Genomic DNA, 17,783 nt, shown 5'->3' with positions numbered 1-17,783 from the left:
TGTAGAATCACTACTTGGCCCTTACCTCCTAACTTTCTTATTCCTATAATGGAAGAAGATTTGGTACAATGAATTTAGGCTAAAAGGTTTCAAAAAAAATGACAATTTTCTAATCAAAGCTGCACTCTTGGGTTATATATTCTAATATTAGTTTGGGCTCATTGGATTGAGGGTCAAGTTAGGGTAGACCTGTTATTTTCACGAAAAATCCATTTTTTTGCCTCAAATTACAAATTTTAATATTTTATAAATAAAATTTTAAAAACTGAATTAGGAAAACATAAATTAAATATAAAAATACATATAACATATGTAAAACATAATTATATATTATTTATTGATAAAATATACATTTATACACACATTATATATATATATATATATATATATATATATATATATGCAACTTAAATACATGTGAGGCGATCTGACCTGTTCGACCCATACGGTCAAACTAGTGACCCGTGATCCAGAGGCAAAAACAGTTTGGCCACCGAGTCGGTTTTTAAAACATTGGAACCTGCCCAAGTTGCTCCCCTATTAAAAGTATCAACATTTTTGAGTATAGAGGGTGTAATCACTTCATTACTTCAATACTCATATTTTGTTTTACTTTTTTTGGTCTGATAATTTGTAGAGATGTATGTTGTTGTTCTTGTTCTTCTTAGGGTTATTTTTAGGTTTAGTTTTAGTCCATGGTTCAAGACCCAAATAGCTAAGATCAGCATTGGGTAATGTCTCTTTATAGAGCTCCCCGAGGATGATATCAATGTTTTTTTTTTCTTTTTTTCTTTTTGTATTTTTAAACATTGAAAAGTAGATTTGAGAATCATATTGAAGAATAGTTTTTTTTTGTTTTTTTTTTTTGGTAAAAAAGAATAGGGATTTGAAGAAAGAGAGGGTTGTTGTATAGGCATGGGTCTATTAAATTAAAAGTGATTTAAAAAATGTCAAATTTTCAAAGGTGTTAAGGGTGAGCACAAAAAACCGAAAAACTGAACCGACCAAAAATGAATCAAAAAATTGGTTAAATGAACTGATCGGTTCAGTTTTTTAAAAAACTAAAGGTATTGGTTCGGTTTCGGTTAACCAATATAAAAACCGGCAATTAACCAAACTGACCGGTATACATGTTTTTCTATCTATCTATCTATCTATCTATCTATATATATATATATATATATATATATATGTATATATATTTTATATATATATATTATATATATATTTATATATATATATATATAAATGTAAATATATTTTTATAATATATTATATATTATTTAAAATATAATATTTTATATGTATTTATAATTTTGTATTATATATTTATATACATTTTTAAATAAATATTATAAAAACTAAAAAAATAAAAAAATAAACAAACAAACAAACTGAACCAACGATTCAAATACCCGGTCAGCAGTTTGATGACCAAATCAACGGTTTTGACGAAATAACGATTCTGGGATAAAATGAAACCGGTCATCGGTTTTTCTAGTCTGACCGTCTGGTCCGGTCTGTTTTTGAAAAGTGAAAAGCATGATGTGGGCGGATCCGCCCCAGGGCATAAGTTGAGAGATGACATTATCAAGGATAAAAACTGTCAAAAAACATCTCAATGGATATTGAATAACAATCCATAGGCTGACAATTAAAAGCTTTTGGCAGCGGGAGTCATCTTTTAGGGTCTCTGTAATCCTGACCCTAAACAGTCCCATCTCGTACCAAAAGAACCAAATAACCAACCATACAAATTGCTCAATGACAAGAAATGTAGTAACAATGACTAAATGCACTTGAACCAATTAATATAATAATACGAATACGAAAAGATATGCCATGTACACACTCAAATACAATAATTTCTACAAATCACATCTAAACTGTTTCTTACTGTTTCAGCTACCAGAGGACAAAAAAAAAACAGAAAGAAAAGAAAACAAACATGCATAAGAAAACCTCACTTTGTAGTCAAGTTGCCATACTGCCAGGGGTTGAACTCAATTGATCTGACATCAACTTCCTCAATACCGTTTGAGCTATCTGAAGCAGTCCGATGTTGTGTGTATTTTCCATTGTATTGGTACACTTCTAAGTCACCCCATGGTGTAGGGGTCACTTCACCTGTCATGTCAAACCATCGTGGAGTAAACTGATGACCAGTTGCTTCTCTGTTTCTCTTTTCGGCTCTCTGTCTCTCCTCCAGACTGAAATAAATATAGGTATGTGAGAAGACAGCCATAATCTGTATGACTTAATTGTTAAGACAAAAATACACATTTGGAACATCCTAGCCTTAGTTCAATCAAACTCTAGTCATTAAGTAACTTCTAAAATTAAAATATTCAAACTCTAAATGGAATGGCTAATCTCGGTGGTTAAAAACACCAATACAAGGTGGGACTTATTACTGATGAACAGGAGGAATAGTCTAGACTGGCTGCAGGGTTCCTCCACATGGCAGAAATGGGAAAGTTTGTGTAGGAAACTGCCTACCTGGACAAATTAAGAAAACCCTTTTCCACACAGATACAGATGAGCAACAGAACAGGAGGCCTTTCACATACTCCGTGGACTAGATACTTCTCAATGACTTGTGAAATAGTGTGTGCATGTGCATGTGTGTGTGTGTGAGAGAGAGAGAGACAGACAGACAGACCGACCTGCCCTTTTCAGAACCAGCTTTGGATAGATCACCCTTTTCAAGTGCATATCTATCAGGACGTAAACGAGAATCTGATGCCAACAATTTCTTAGGTGCTGTGTCAAAGCTGTTTATTTTATGTGCAAAATACGTATACTGGAACTTATCATCCTTTGGAACATCAGCAACTCTCCAGACCTGTTAAACAGCATCAATACAATAGGTGGAAATTAGTGCAGTATATAAATGAACGCTTTGATACTTCAATTAATATGGGCACAATAAAGCTAAGTTAGCTAACAGGAGAAAAATTAAAGTGCACAATATTATCAGAATAGCCCATCCACGGGACCATACAAGGAACACCTAGAACATCACCATTGCCTTCTGATGCTAAAGATAATACCTTCTTTGCATAACCTGAACGTAGGTAGCAGAGAGATGAGAGGTAATTGCCCATAACATGTAAATCTGGTTCATATTTCAATTAATATGGGCATGAATGGGCTGGCTAATTACTAAATAGAGTTCCACCATGGCACCATCCTCTAAGAAACACCCTATGGAAATAAGGATATATGAATTTAAGGGGTAATGGTAGGAAATCTATTCTATGACTGATAGATTGTGTCTTATTCACCAGAAATTGCGTCCAGAAATAAAATCAAGTACAGAACAAATTTTGGAACCATTCTGGGATTCTTGAATTCAATTCAATCAGGTTTGCCAACAGGACCCTGCAGGGAATTTCATCAGAAAGGATGATCATTGAATCAGGGAAGTTTTTGTAAATCATCTAAAACCAAGGTACAGTTTCTTCTTGCAACCACATGGCATTTTTCATTGCCCAGGATCATATGCATGGTATTTTCCAATCACTGTATGTTTATTTGTCCATAGGAACTCATCATCATCCAAGCCTTGTCCCAACTATATGAGGTTGGCTACACGAATCCTGTTTTGTTATTTTGTTCTATTCAGTGGCATATCCATGGTTATATTATCTCATTTCTTGTTACTTCCACCCAGGTCCTTTTCAGTCCACCCCAAGCCCTTCTAGCCATCCGGTTTGTCCATAGGAACTAAATTACATAATCTATCCTGGTCAATACCACCAAACTCATTAGATGACAAGTCTTTATTTTCTTTTCAGGCAGCCACAACAAGAGGTATGAAGGACTTTGTCATGTCATTTTTTTCCATCCTCACGTGAAGTGATTCCCAAATATGCCTTTGCATCAGTAGAAATCACTATTTGCTGATTGAGTCAAGCTTCTTGTGAGAGAAAGGGAGGGAAGGTGAAGATTTCAGCAGTAGAGAAGGAAGGAGAAGAAGAAAAGAGTAGGAGGTCAACTAGAGTTATGAGAAAATTAACCCTAGCTGCCAGCCCCTCATTATATTTATATTTAACTTAAAGATGAGATATTACAAGGATGCCCTTAGTAGGGCGGCTACTAAAACTGAATAGTCACAACTTTAAAAAATAAAAAACTAATGGGCCGAAGGCCCAACAACTTCCTAATTAAATAAAAACAAACTAAAGAAAAACTGGGCCACTCAACAAAACAAACCAGCCCACTCAACAACATCCATCTGCTCCCAATCGTCATTCAAATATGCCTGTGCACATAGTTGTTGGTAGGGATGCAAATGGATCAGATCATACTCAAATTGGGGTATATCCGAATCCGATAGAAAATGCATATGATTCAAATGCAAATTCAAATTCAAATCCATTGGATCATTTTATCGAATATCCAATATCCAATAAGGATCCAATTCAATACACACAGATCCTATTTTGTGATTCAATCCGATCCGAAAAATCAGGCAGGGAGTATCCAAATCCAAGAAAATAGGATCGGATCATAATCTAGTCTGTTTGAATCCCTATGCCAAGGTGCCTAGGCAATTCTAGGAAATAGTGGAGCCTTAGGTGGGTAGGTGGCTGGTTCTCTAATTTTACATAACAATCAGCATGCATGCAAATAGACAAAAACAGCAATACTCTTTAGCAATAACATTAAGGGAAAGTTCCCTATTAGTACCCTGTACCTTGGGCCTGTGCCACTTCGGCCCCTGAAAGTACAGGGGTGTTTTAAAAGTTTGGGTACTGAATTGTCGCATTTTAAAGTTCAGGGACCAAAGTGGCACTAGGCCCAAAGTACAGGGTACTAACTGGGAATTTTCCCTAACATAGGGTCACTTACTAAAACACGCCCTGTAGTTTAATAAAATTACTAAAACCTACCCTATGGTTTGTGTTTTACTAAAACACCCCCTATAGTTCGCAACCAATTCTTAATTGAGACCTTCCACTAAACTGAAGTGGAAAATGACAGTTTTGACCTTAGTGTCTGTTAAGACCAATTTAGTCTACAGAAAATATAAATGGAAATGTCATTTTTGCCCCTAGTGAAACATCGGCAACAACTCTTTTCATCAATTTTATTCTTTATTTGAAGAAGGCATGCTATTGCAAACTAATAACCTGGGATGCACTGTTCTCTCTTCTTCATTTTGGAGAAACCAAACATTGTATGGTAGATCTGAAAATCAAACATTGGTTGATTTTAAAACCTCAATATGAAGTGCTAGCAGTACTTTCAGAATAAAATAACCATAGGCCCATGCCCTTAAACATTTTCAACTCAGTACAGGTTGTCAAGTTACCATTTTCAGACAGTAATATAAAAGATTCTTGACAGAAGGTCAATTAAGTAAATAGGTTGCAAACTATAGGAGGAGTTTTACATAAGCGTAAACTATAGAATAGGTTTTAGTAAATATGTTAAACTATGGGGGTGCTTAAGTAAATGACCCTTAATTGTATTCTCAAAACATCGCGCTATTACATGCAAGTATTTGATTGAGCAATTGTATGTTAAAACAATTATTATCAACTAAGGAAGACTAAAATTTTATACTAATAAAAATTTTGCAAGCGAACAAGAGAGAGAGAGAGAGAGAGAATAAGAACAAGGAGTTGAGTCCTTTTTCTATTGAATGTAAGAGAGATGGAGAAAGAGCGATTGTAGAAAAAAAAAACGGTGAGGCACAAAGAGTTGAGACATTTTTCTTAAAACCGGTGTTTTAAAGGCGCAAGGCATTTTAGTGCCCAAGGCAAGGCGCACACCTTTTCGAAGTGAGATGCAAATTTTTTAAATTTGTCAAAAAAATTTGAAAAATGCAAAAAATATATTAAAAATAGTATTAGCTCAAATTAAAATACGCAAACATAACATACAAAACATATTCAAAGTGAAAATGTAAAAATAAAATTAAACATAACATATAAAACACATTCAAACCTCTCTATATGTCAAGGTTTTAAAAACCGACCCGAAAAGGAACCGCTCTGGCCACCGGTTTCTGGATCAGCAATTCAACTGCCCGGGTCAAATGGTTCAAACGGTTTAAACACTTAAGTCTTTAACAAATGATACGTCATCTTACCCATTAGGTTGGAATTTTAGGGTAACATTCATACAAATATTATAAGAAAAAATGTTTGAGAATGAGAGTGAGGTTTGAGAAGCCATCAACTGAGAGAGTTTAGAAAAGAAAGAAGACTGAGAGGAGGAGGAGGAGCTCACTTGCAGGCCGCAACGGCGAGAACGAACTACAGCGGCAACAACACAATGTAAGTAGATCTGATCTCTCTCTCTCTCTCGTCAAGATTGGTCCGGTGTTTTAAAAGGCGTGGGAGGCGTACACCTGGAGGCGGGCCTCTAGGCGAGGCACTCCCAAAACGCCCTGAGGCGTATGCCAAAGTCGCTGATACCTTTGAGGCGTACGCCTGAGAGATCTGGAGTTCTGAACTTCTCTTTTCATTCTTGTTCTGTCATAAGTAATAAATCGCAACCATTGTCTGGGTCGAACAGTTCAGTGGTCAAACTGTCCGGGTCAATGGTTTGTTGACCAATTCAACGGTTTTTGGCCAGGGACCGGGTTTGGGGTAAAACGGAACCGATCGCCAGAACGGCTCCCAGTCTGACCGTCTGGGTCAATGGCAATTTGAAAACATCGCTATATGTACAGGGGTAAGGCTACGTACATCTGTCCCTCCGCAGACCCCGCATTGGCAGGAGCCTCATGCATTCGGCTGCCCTTTATATAAAACACATTCAAGCACTGAACAATTCAAACATGTGAAACTTTTAATCTCTTTATTTCTTTTTAACTGCATTACTCTAATTTTACAAGCTGTTTTGTACCGACCCCTTGAAGCAAACGGCAAGCCCAAACATTTCCATGCTAGATGGGTGTCTAGCGGCTCTAGCCTCCAAGATTAGCAAGACAAAGTGTGTGTGTGTCCCTTTTTCAAGCGGTGCAGACTTTTTAGATATATATACATATATATAAATGGTAATACATAAAAAATGCAAACTAGAACTTTAAAACAAATTAGATGTTCTATAAAGCCCATTGGTTCAAAGTAATACATAAGCAAAACATGTAAAATGCGTTCAAAGTGAAAACATGGAAGATAAGCAAATAAAAGTAGATCACATCAAAGTGCTCCAAGCACTCAACAATTCAAGCATTTAAAACTTCCAATGTATTTATTTATTTCTTAGTTGCATTACTTAAAATAGCTAGTGTGATGTTAAACAGCTTGCATTCCTGATCCTAGGAGATTTGCTTTCCGCCTCCATAGAGGCTCCTTGAGCCAAGCCCAAATAAGTCAATGTGTTGGGGTTTAGGCCTTTGGGGTAGCATCCCTGACATAAACTCTTGACTGGTATATATGATGGGGTTGGTTTTGTTATTTTAGTCACAGCTCATTTTATTTTAAGATTCAAGATCAAATACTGATTGTATAGTTGTTGCTTCTTTGATTGAAAGTTTTGCTATTTAAGAGCCTAATTCCAAGGAATGAGGTTTCAAGTATTTAAAAGGTCTTTGTTTTTGTTTATCTTAAAAGTTAAGAGACCATTAGTAGTATGAAATCAGCAACATATGATAATTTAGAAGTTGATAAACCATTTGCAAAGGTGTAAAGCACATTAGGATCTAAAAGAAGGCATATGGCTGCACTTAGGTTTGGGCAAGGTGCATGCCTTAAAATGTGCCTTGCCTATGTATCTAGGTGTGCCTGAGACACTTTTATGACACTGTTCATGGTAGTTAAGGTAACATTCCACTAGATGGTGGAAATGCCAGTCATTTGAGAATGGAAATATTTTAGAACTTCATTGTCAAATAGGAAACACTAGTCATTTGAAACCAATGTCTATCAAGAATTCATGATAAACATAAATACTTCTCTTGAATCATATTACCATAACAGGTTGCACTTTACAAACAAATAAAAGGCATAAACATTTCTTGTGTTTTAGAAACAACAAAACACAAGGACTGGCATGAAATATCATACTGCTAAACCAGGAAAGTTGAATTAGGAATACTTGACTTAATATATTAATAGTTTATGATAACTCAACTCAACTAATCCTTGCCCTAACTATAAGGGGTTGGCTACATGAAAATATATAATTAATGAAACCTAAATAAGATAAAACGTTGGTAGCATATCATTACTATGACATAGATAAGAAAAAAAATAAAAATGTGATGCCATAATCTATGATACCCAGATACTTGTGCATGGTTGTCACATCATATTGGCTACTTCAACTTTTAGTGTAAGTTTCATACCCAAGACCTTGTGCATCAATGTCTTCACTGTATCTGGGTAACTTGAGCCAAAACAGTTTCTTTTTTATAAATGAATTGATTTTATTGACCAGAGATTAAAGCAGTAACTTGAGCCAAAACAGTTATACTATGTAAAAATAAAAATGTGATGCCAGAATCTATGATACCCAAATACTTGTGCATGGTTGCCATATATTGGCTACTTCATCTTTTAGTGTAAGTTGCATACCCAAGACCTTGTCCATCCATGTCCTCACTGTATCTGGGTAACTTGAGCCAAAAGAGCTTTTTTTATAAATGAATAGATTTTATTGACCAGAGATTAAAGCGGTAACTTGAGCCAAAACAGTTATACTATGTAAATGCCCCAGAAAGGTGAGTAGAAAACAGTTAAAGAATTGAGGAATACCTCTTTAGTGCAGAAGTTTGAAAAATCAAAGCCACACATTTAGCAAAATTTTCAATTCTGTACGCCAACCAGCAATATCTGGGCAAATATGGTGATATCATAATGTAAATGATCAATGGCTACATGCAGCTAAAATATATTAAAATATTGCAATAAAGTTGTAACTCAGAAAGCCCATCAACATGTGGAAATCTATACAGACATACCCAAACCAGCCGCATGGCTGAAAGTATAGTACAATTTTGTCACCAGTTGTCAAGTTCGTCAAGATCATCTCCCCAGGTGAATCAACCCAGGTCCTTCCAAATATAAGGTTATTAACTTTGGTGGGAGGGGGAACCAGATCTAGGACAACACCATCTCTTTTAAGAGTCACTCTTGTCCTGCAATAGCAAACAAACATAGAGAACCCTTTGATTTCTATGATAATGTAAAGACAGGACTGAACAAATAACAACAAATATCCGTTGCAATAATAACTATGGAGAGGTTGACCCTATATCACAGATTTGAAGAAAACACATAGGAATTCCAGATCCAGGAAAGCCAAAATGATCAAAAATCTTAACTTCAGAGTTAAACTTTTACTTGTTAACATATTAGTGCATCCAGGATAGGAGATTCAGATCCATGCAAGTAAAATAACGCTCAAAGAAGCAAATCTTTTTTTGATCAGTCCAAGACAGCAGAGCTTTAGTCCAAAATTGATAGAATATGGAAATTGATTTTGTTCTTTTGGCTGTGTTTGGTAAGAACACAAACACTGAACCAAAGCGAATTTGTAATCCAGTTCAGCTTTGCGGGCATTTAATAAGAACACGTTTTTGTACTGAATATGACAGCAAAATTTGTTTTTTCTGAAACGTATGCATTCAAAATGAGAGACGCAAACTTTGCACTCAAAGTTGGTCAATGTACAAAAGGAAAATTCTAGTCTTGGAATTTGTCTGTACCCATCACAACCAAATATGTTTGGCAAAAATACAAAATCTGCTCAACTTTTTAACCAAAAAATACAAAATTTATCAATGCAAAACCAAACCAACTTTGCATTTTCATGATCCGTACATATTTGCATTTCCACTATTACCAAAAGTAGCCTTTGTAATTATATAAATGCATCACTAGGCGACTATATCCAGGATGTTAGGCACCTCTTAGTGGCCTCACTCAATAAAGATGCAGGAAGCCACAAACGCCAAAACTCATGTCTTATCCTCATCAGGTCATAATGTATTCTTTTGAATTCGCATAGCAGCTACAGTTCTACACTCTTTTAACTTTATAGTGAACAACCACTTTGACATGGAATTCAACCCTTATGCATGTCTCTATATGCACATGTACATTATTCTTTTTGTTTTGTTTTTTCTTGGGGGTGCATGGTACGTTTTTGCAGGCATGGGTGTCTTTCATATTGACAAGCACAAATTTCAATGTATTAAGATATTCATAATAAGGATTTTATATTCAAATCAAGAAAATTACAAAATGCTCTAGTATTAGATTCCAACAAACTTTTTTTGAGGAAATATACGATAAAATTTATTTATAAAAAACAAAAAAAAATACAAAGAAGTATAAGAAGGAGCTACTGAGAACTATCTCAGCTGCCAAACACAAATGAAGAAAGTAGATTCCAACAAAATTTAGCAAATAGTATTCAACACAGATGTGGTTGCCAAGAATAGAGAAAGTAGAAATAAATATCACAGAATACCTTCCAACAGGATAGACATCAACTGAATTTCCTAAAAATTTGGTCTTCAACTTTGAAGTAACATCATAGATAAAATGTTCATTTTCAGCATGTCCAGCACTCATTGGGGGGTGGTGACTCACCTGAAATTGAAAAGAATATTAATAAACTAAAGTGGGCTATTGCATGTAAAACAAAAACCAGAAAACATTGTTAAGATGTTGATGATAAAACATCAACTATAGCAAATGATTTGGCTGGTCCAAAAGTGCATGCAAAAGAGGAGAAAAGGTGCCTTTTTAACAACCAATAATGCATGAAAAGAACACCAACAGATGAAAAGGATCCAAAAATTAAAGGGGAATAAAAGAAACAAGAAAAAAAAAACTAGAAATATCATAATCCTGAACAACTAACCTGCTCTGCAATGAATGTAATCCCACCATGATTGGCCATTTCATATGTCTCACCAAGTATGGGATTAAAAGGCTTCCAAGTTCGTTGGTAAGCATAGTAGACAGATATTGCCCATGATGCTGCAAAAGATAAACATAACTACATCATACCAGAAAAAACTTTGCATGTCTCATAAACATTTGGAGCCAAAAAAAAATCACTTACAAGCATATACCAGCCGCAAGTAAGGGTCTTCACATCCATCTGCCTGATCTAACAAGTAGGAGTACTCCATTAACTGCAACCATTTAAACTTGTAATGTTTCATATAGAAAACAGAAGCATATACGTTAGTGAATAGGAATTTGTTTCCAAAACAAGCTCCACAAACCTCAGCCATTTTCTGAAGCATAGTCATTGGCTCAAAAATGAGGACTGGAAGTGACACCATTGATGTAACATCTGAACCAATATACTTGTGCATCATCTTCCAGTAACTGTCTCTTTCCTGCAAGAAAAGAGGGGGAAGATCAGAATAAAATTACATAGGACATAATAAAAGGTGCACAAGCAAAAGTTCATTTTTACTTTTTCACAAATGAACAAGTTAGCATATGGTTAATAAGGCTTATCTATAATACGTAGTTAGGTACATAGCTATGACCCATTTTCCCGGGCAGATGTGATACCATCCTTTGAAACCCAAGTCACCAGTGCATGGGGCAGGAAAGCTTGCAGATACAGGAATAAGAGTGTCAAAGAATCAAATTCAAAAACCAACTTTTGGAGTGCCTAGTGGTGTACACATATACACATGCACAAGCATGTGTGTGGAGACATTGAGAGACAAGGAGGGAGTGAGTGGACGGAAAGAGAGTGATCTGGGTATGTTTGGTCAAAGTCATGTTTATTAAGGAAAGTTGAGTGAAACAAGGTCCTTTAACAGATAAAAATACCATTTTTTTAGAGAAAAGAGAAAAGCAAGTGTAGGTAATACAATCCCTTAATCCCCCTTTTTCTTTCTCTATTTTTAGGTAATACAATTCATTTAACATGCCTAAAGGGAGAAGATGAGGTGTTTAATGAGAGCTCATTCAAAGAGAATAAAAACTAAAAGGTAAACCAAAAGCCCAATTTTTATGCCCAAATGCATAATACATTAGAAATCCCCATCCCAGACTTTTGAGAAAATTTTCACTCCATAACCACGGATACATGCTTTAAAACTAGAAGTTTCACTCCTTTGTCATAGTTTTTTCTTACGAATTCCTTTGTCATGGTTATGGGGACTAGTATAGGACTTCATAGTATAAGATAATATTAAGAGAACTAGTACATTAAATATTATTATTTTCTTTAAAAAGTAGAAAAAAGCTTTACCACAAACCAAGAATATAATCAATTACAAAAGATAAAACCTGAAATAGAAAGAGGAACATGCAAAAATAGAACAGCTGCAGAAAACTAAAAGTAATAAAAGAATAAAGCACCTCCTTCTTCCATCTTCCTCGCTGAGCTTCCTCCTCTGCATCTTCTTTGCCTCCCTCTGGATTTATAACTTCCAGTCCATCATAACCTAGCAACCTAGAGAGAGAGAGAGAGAGAGAGAAGGAAGCAGGCCAAATTTAGTCTGAGTAAGGAGCATTTTAAATGATTGATAGGCTATTAAATAATACAACTTTACCATACATAGGCATAGAGTAGAAGTCCTAGCCTAAAATGGTTGATCTCTTTAACATATGGGAAGAAAATATATGACAAAGTGGGACCTAAAGCACAGTGCCTAATTACGATACATAGAAACAAATAACCAATCAAATAAGCAATATAACAAACCATGTAAAGGCATTTTCAGCACTCACATAATGTTAAGGTGTCATTTAGATAATCAAGATATAACATTAAAAAAATGGTTATTTTCATTGTAAGACAAGTAAAGGTACTATTAACATAGGCACAGAATATAAGTCCTAACCTAAAATGATTGATCACTCCAATATATGGAGAGAAAGTATATGACAAAGTGGGGCATAAAGCACAATGCCTAATTATGAATTTATGATGGCTAGAACAAATCAATTAATCAATATGACAAAATAGTAAACCATGTAAAGGCATTATCAGCACTCACATAACATTAAGGTGACATTTAGATAATCAAGATGGAACATAAAAAGCAGTTATTTTCATTGTAAAATAAGTAAGGGTGCTATTAACATCATAATGAAATGAGGAACCCATTATTTTTAATTCAATAGCTCAGTGATCAGAGCTATGGATATAGAGTGCCACTCTCACAATAGAGTAAAAATGGTTCAGCATAGAGTAAAAATCATCTTTGACCAGTTCTCCCAAAATAAAGGAAGATGGTTTTTACCTAAAATCCATGCTCTGTTATCTTTGCTCCTCATAAGTCCATAGCTTAGTGCACAAAACCTTGGAATTGGAGTACAACTCCCACTCTAAATATATGGTTCAGCATCCAGAAAGAGAAATTGGTTTTGCCTATAATCCCAAATCTAAAGGGAGAAAATAGTATTCCATATCCATACTTTCCTGTGAAACTGTTCAGAAGCATGTAATAGTACACCTCAGAAGCTTTATTGTCTATGGCATATTACCATATCTTGCTCCAAATGCTCTATCTATTATCTTTAAATGATGCATTCCTCTCTCTCAGATGGCAGCTTTCCATATAGCTCAGTTTAGTCAACTCAACTCAAAAGCAGAACCACCTACATGAATCCTGTTTCATTACTTCTATCCATCACAAGCCATATTCTCTGTCAAGACGTGAGACACCAAGTCCTAAGAATTTATTTTTATCTGTCAAGTCCTCAGATCTTCACTCACTACCCCCATGGATCCACCTATTTCCTTTGGACCTCCTATAGTTCTTCTAGTAGGGCTACTTCAAAGTTCCCAGCCCACATTCATTTTCTAATTTAATTTTGGTCTTGCCATCCATCCATATCAACATCCAAATTCCACATTATCTTTGAAAAAACAAAGAAATCACACAATACTATTCACTTCCTCAAGTTTTAAGTTATGACCCCACTTCTAGCCCTACTACCATACTATGCTCAAGGTGATTCTGAGCGATAGTGGCGCACCTAGTTTATGAGAATTTTATAAAATAAATACAAAACTTTTTGGCTAGTTCTTTAGCTTTAAATACCATTTCAGCATACATATTAATTGAAAAAATAGCAATCATCTTTATTAAGAACATTAAATTTCCACTCAAAATATGGCAAATCATCATATCTAAAAGATAAGCACATTTTAAATATATTAATTTTAATATTTTTCAAAAATAATTACTAATGATAGTATTTAATAGAGCAATTTCATATCAATTAGAAACTAAAGAAGACTATAATTTTATATGATAAAAATTTAAAAGAGAAAGTAAAAGAGAAAAGAAAAAAAAGGATGAAGCTGTTGTTTTATTTAATATCAGGGAGAGAAAGAGAATAGAAAAAACAAAGAAAAGAAACCTCTTTATGTTTCTATTCTTTCTTCATTTTTCATTTCTCAAAACCCTTTGGTCTCTTAAATTTCAATAGTAAAATTTCAAAACAAAGTATAAATGATATATTTAATATATAATAGAATGTTTTAACAGAAATATTAATAAGAATAAGCAATAGGGTAAGAAATGAAGTCATTGAAAGAACATAGGAGTAGCTCCAATAGGTGATAAAGTGAGAGATTGAACTAAGATGGTTTGGTCACATGCGTAGAAGACCACCAACAGTGCCCGTAAGAAGAATTGATCTGTTGCAAGTTGAAGGGGCTAGAAGGGCTAGGGATGGACCAAAAAGGACTTGGGTCAAAGTAGTTAGAACTTAGAAATCATTTAAGTGCTCATAATTTAACAATGGATATGGCATTAACAGCGGAATGGCAAAACAGGATTCATTTTTCCAACCCCATGTAGTTGGGATAAGGCTTGGGTGAGGGTGATGGTGATGGTGATGGCGATGATGATGAGGCGGCAGGTGCCTTATTGCCTATGCAGGAACCTAGCCACCTAGACAGGCGTCTTGTTGCTATAAGTGAAGGCGTTAACGAGGCACCCAACCAAGGATGCCCAGTCACCCAGGCGATGCCTTGACAACTATGATTTTACGCCCAGTTCCAAGTTGTAGAATTACGGGTTTGCATTTGCAATAATCTACTGGATTCAGTAGACTGACTGAGAAACTTAAAAGAATTGTACCCGATATCCTAGTGTAGCTAAGAAGCACAGTCAACCTTGACTATCTTCATAGTAAATTTGACAATTTGAACCAGCTTCGAGTTAACCATCAGAAATTTCTAGCAAGCTTTGTTTACCCAAATTCCACTATCCAAAGAAGATCTGACTTGAACTATTTCAGGGAGAGACAACCTAAAATTCCAATTACAGAAAAGCAAGTGATCATATTCTACAAGATAAAGGAGAAAAGCACACATATATCAACAAAATTCCTAATCCAGGATTCCTCTAACAAAATAAAGACATAGTTCCACTTCACCAACTGAAGATCAATTTTTTCTAAAAAAAATAATAAATAAAATCAGGGTTCTATACGATGAAAATGAACGCGTTAAACCTAGAGTAAAACCGCAAAAGGCAAAGACACAAGGATCGAAACTGACGCTCTGCATACCGCCATACCCGTTAACAGATTTGTGCATCGCGCTGCCAAAATTAGACAAGCTAGAAGCGATCGACGAGAAAAAGCCACCACCTTGCTTCTGATCCTTGGAAGCCATCTCGTAAAACCTAATTCGAATTCTGCCTAAATCAGAAAATCTATGAAGGATAAAATGATCTGTCAACTATGCAGAACTTCCGAGAAATTCAATCCTCCTCGATGAAATCGCTGTAGAGGAAGCCAAGCCCCGATTGATCGAACCTCGAATTAAAGCGTTCGAAGTGTAACCACGGAACAAATTAAGTGAGAAGAAGCTAACACTGATATTATTAGTAGTATGAAATTGGTAAAGGAGGAGTGCGGGGGGAGGGATTACAAAGAACAGCGAAGATGGGGTTGGAACTCGTTGGCGGTTCGGCTGTTTGAAGCCAAAATGAAAAAGATCGGATATATTCTCTACAAAAATTAATTAATTTAATACACCATGAGTCATGACCATGAGAGACGAGACAGAGCTGAAAACAAAAAGGAGTGCGCCCCTCCCAAAGGCTTTTCGAGTGATACACTTCGACTGCAGGATTCGCTGTAAATACGAAATTACCCCTCCTACAACTTTCCCAAAATATATCCAAAATAATTATTTCAAAAATAAAATATTATCCAAAATTAAAGTGAGAAAGTGAGACCGTGAGAGAATGAAATAGTGGGTTTATTAGATTCCGTTTGTTTGTAATACAAGGGTATTTATTTGTTTGATAGTAAAAAAGTAATGATTATCACAGGAATTATAATACCTATTTTTTGACATTTTTGTATTTAAAAAAATGAGTATTACTATACCTATATTTTGGATATAGATTTATATTTTTTTTTGTAATCAATTTTTTAACTAAATTTAAGGCATTGGAACATAAGGTAGGTGGATCATTTAGGTTATATTTGGTTTGAAGGAAAAGGTAAGGAGATGAAGGAAAATATAGGGAAACATATATAAGATTGGTAAAGCTTTCCCTATCTTTTTCATTCTTTTTCCTACTTTTTTCTTCAACCAAATACAGCCTTAATGATGGGGTTCATACTTTGCACTGATTTTAAACAAAAAAATATGAGTGTAAAAATGATTTAAAATCTGAACCATATTTATATTCATGAACCGAAAAGAAGAAAAATATGCAATATACATATTTATGTTTGCATTGCAATGAAAGGCAGCCTTAGTTTTATTTAACCTAAAATCCATTTTTTCAGATTGTAATTAATAATATATTTTATAAATATTTATTTTTCATCAGAAATATTTTGCTGGATAAAACATTTCCTACTATCCAAATGCAACCCACGACTCAAGACAGCTAAATTCATGGCTGTGTTGATATTAAAAGTTGAATTCTCTAAGCAGAGTGTGTAGGCCCAATATATAGAAGGTTGGAATATCATCCAAAAGCAAGTTTTCTATTTTTATTTTTTAGATAGAAATGATTTGTGTATAAAAAGATGGGGTGGTCAATTAATAGGAAGGTGGCTCCTGAAAATTGGGGATATATGGTAACGGGTATGCCATGTGGCCAGAGCTCTTTGTCCACCTTAAACAGCAACTACTGATGCTTACGCAGATGCTCTCATCTTCAAATTCCACAATCAATTGATTTTGGATTGTTCAAACTTCAAAATGGTGGTTGAACTGAATGTAGTTTGTTGCTTTGTTTATAAGATTAATTAAACATATGGAATATTTGAAGATGTAGTAATTAGTAATCAAATTCAACCTCAAGTCTTCAACTTCAGCCATGATCTGTCAAATATGAAATACCTCCTTGGTTATTATAATTGATTTAAGATTTCATATTTAAGGGGTGTTTTACAAGATGATTTTTTTTTTTGGCAGTTTCAAAAATAAATCAAAATCATCCTGTTTTAAAATAGATTGTTACTTAAAACAAAACACAAAAAACAGGTATTTGGTTCTTTGTTTTTTTCTGTTTTCAAAACTGAGATCCAAAACATGTTCTTGGATTTGGTTTAGTAAAACATGTTTTCATCTTATTATTCAATCTCATGTCCATAAATTATATAATTTTTATATTAAAAATTTTGTTTTTGTTTTAAAAACCAATAGTTTGTTGGTTCCAAAAAATATGTAAGTTTTTTAAACAAACCAACCTATTTTTCCCTTTGAAAACATAAAATATAGTTCAATAACATGTTTTTTATTTTATTTTGTTCCGCTGATATGACAATATGCAAAAACAAATGAAACAAAAACCCTGAACTCTTATAAATAGACACTTAGGTCCATCCATTAGTATTCTGTCAATTAAACAT

The 17,783-nt window shown here is 34.6% G+C and overlaps 1 protein-coding gene across 1 annotated transcript; it reads right to left on the bottom strand.

Annotated features, from left to right (window-relative positions):
* Window positions 1–1,777: 1,777 nt before the first annotated feature.
* Window positions 1,778–16,054, bottom strand: LOC148868700 (oxysterol-binding protein-related protein 3C-like). Its single transcript, XM_088969873.1, has 9 exons — window positions 15,482–16,054; window positions 12,303–12,396; window positions 11,204–11,320; window positions 11,038–11,110; window positions 10,834–10,952; window positions 10,438–10,559; window positions 8,869–9,100; window positions 2,667–2,845; window positions 1,778–2,210 (listed from the first exon to the last, which is right to left on the bottom strand). The coding sequence occupies exons 1-9, from the start codon at window positions 15,577–15,579 to the stop codon at window positions 1,964–1,966; spliced, it is 1,281 nt and encodes a 426-aa protein (XP_088825999.1). The 5' UTR covers window positions 15,580–16,054; the 3' UTR covers window positions 1,778–1,963.
* Between the last annotated feature and the right edge of the window lie 1,729 nt (window positions 16,055–17,783).

This window comes from Nelumbo lutea, chromosome 2, assembly GCF_056320005.1.
Source record: "Nelumbo lutea isolate HS-2025 chromosome 2, American lotus-T2T, whole genome shotgun sequence".
NCBI lineage: Eukaryota > Viridiplantae > Streptophyta > Magnoliopsida > Proteales > Nelumbonaceae > Nelumbo > Nelumbo lutea.
The sequence above is the reverse complement of the archived record's forward strand: the minus strand, read 5'-3'. Positions and strand labels throughout refer to the sequence as shown.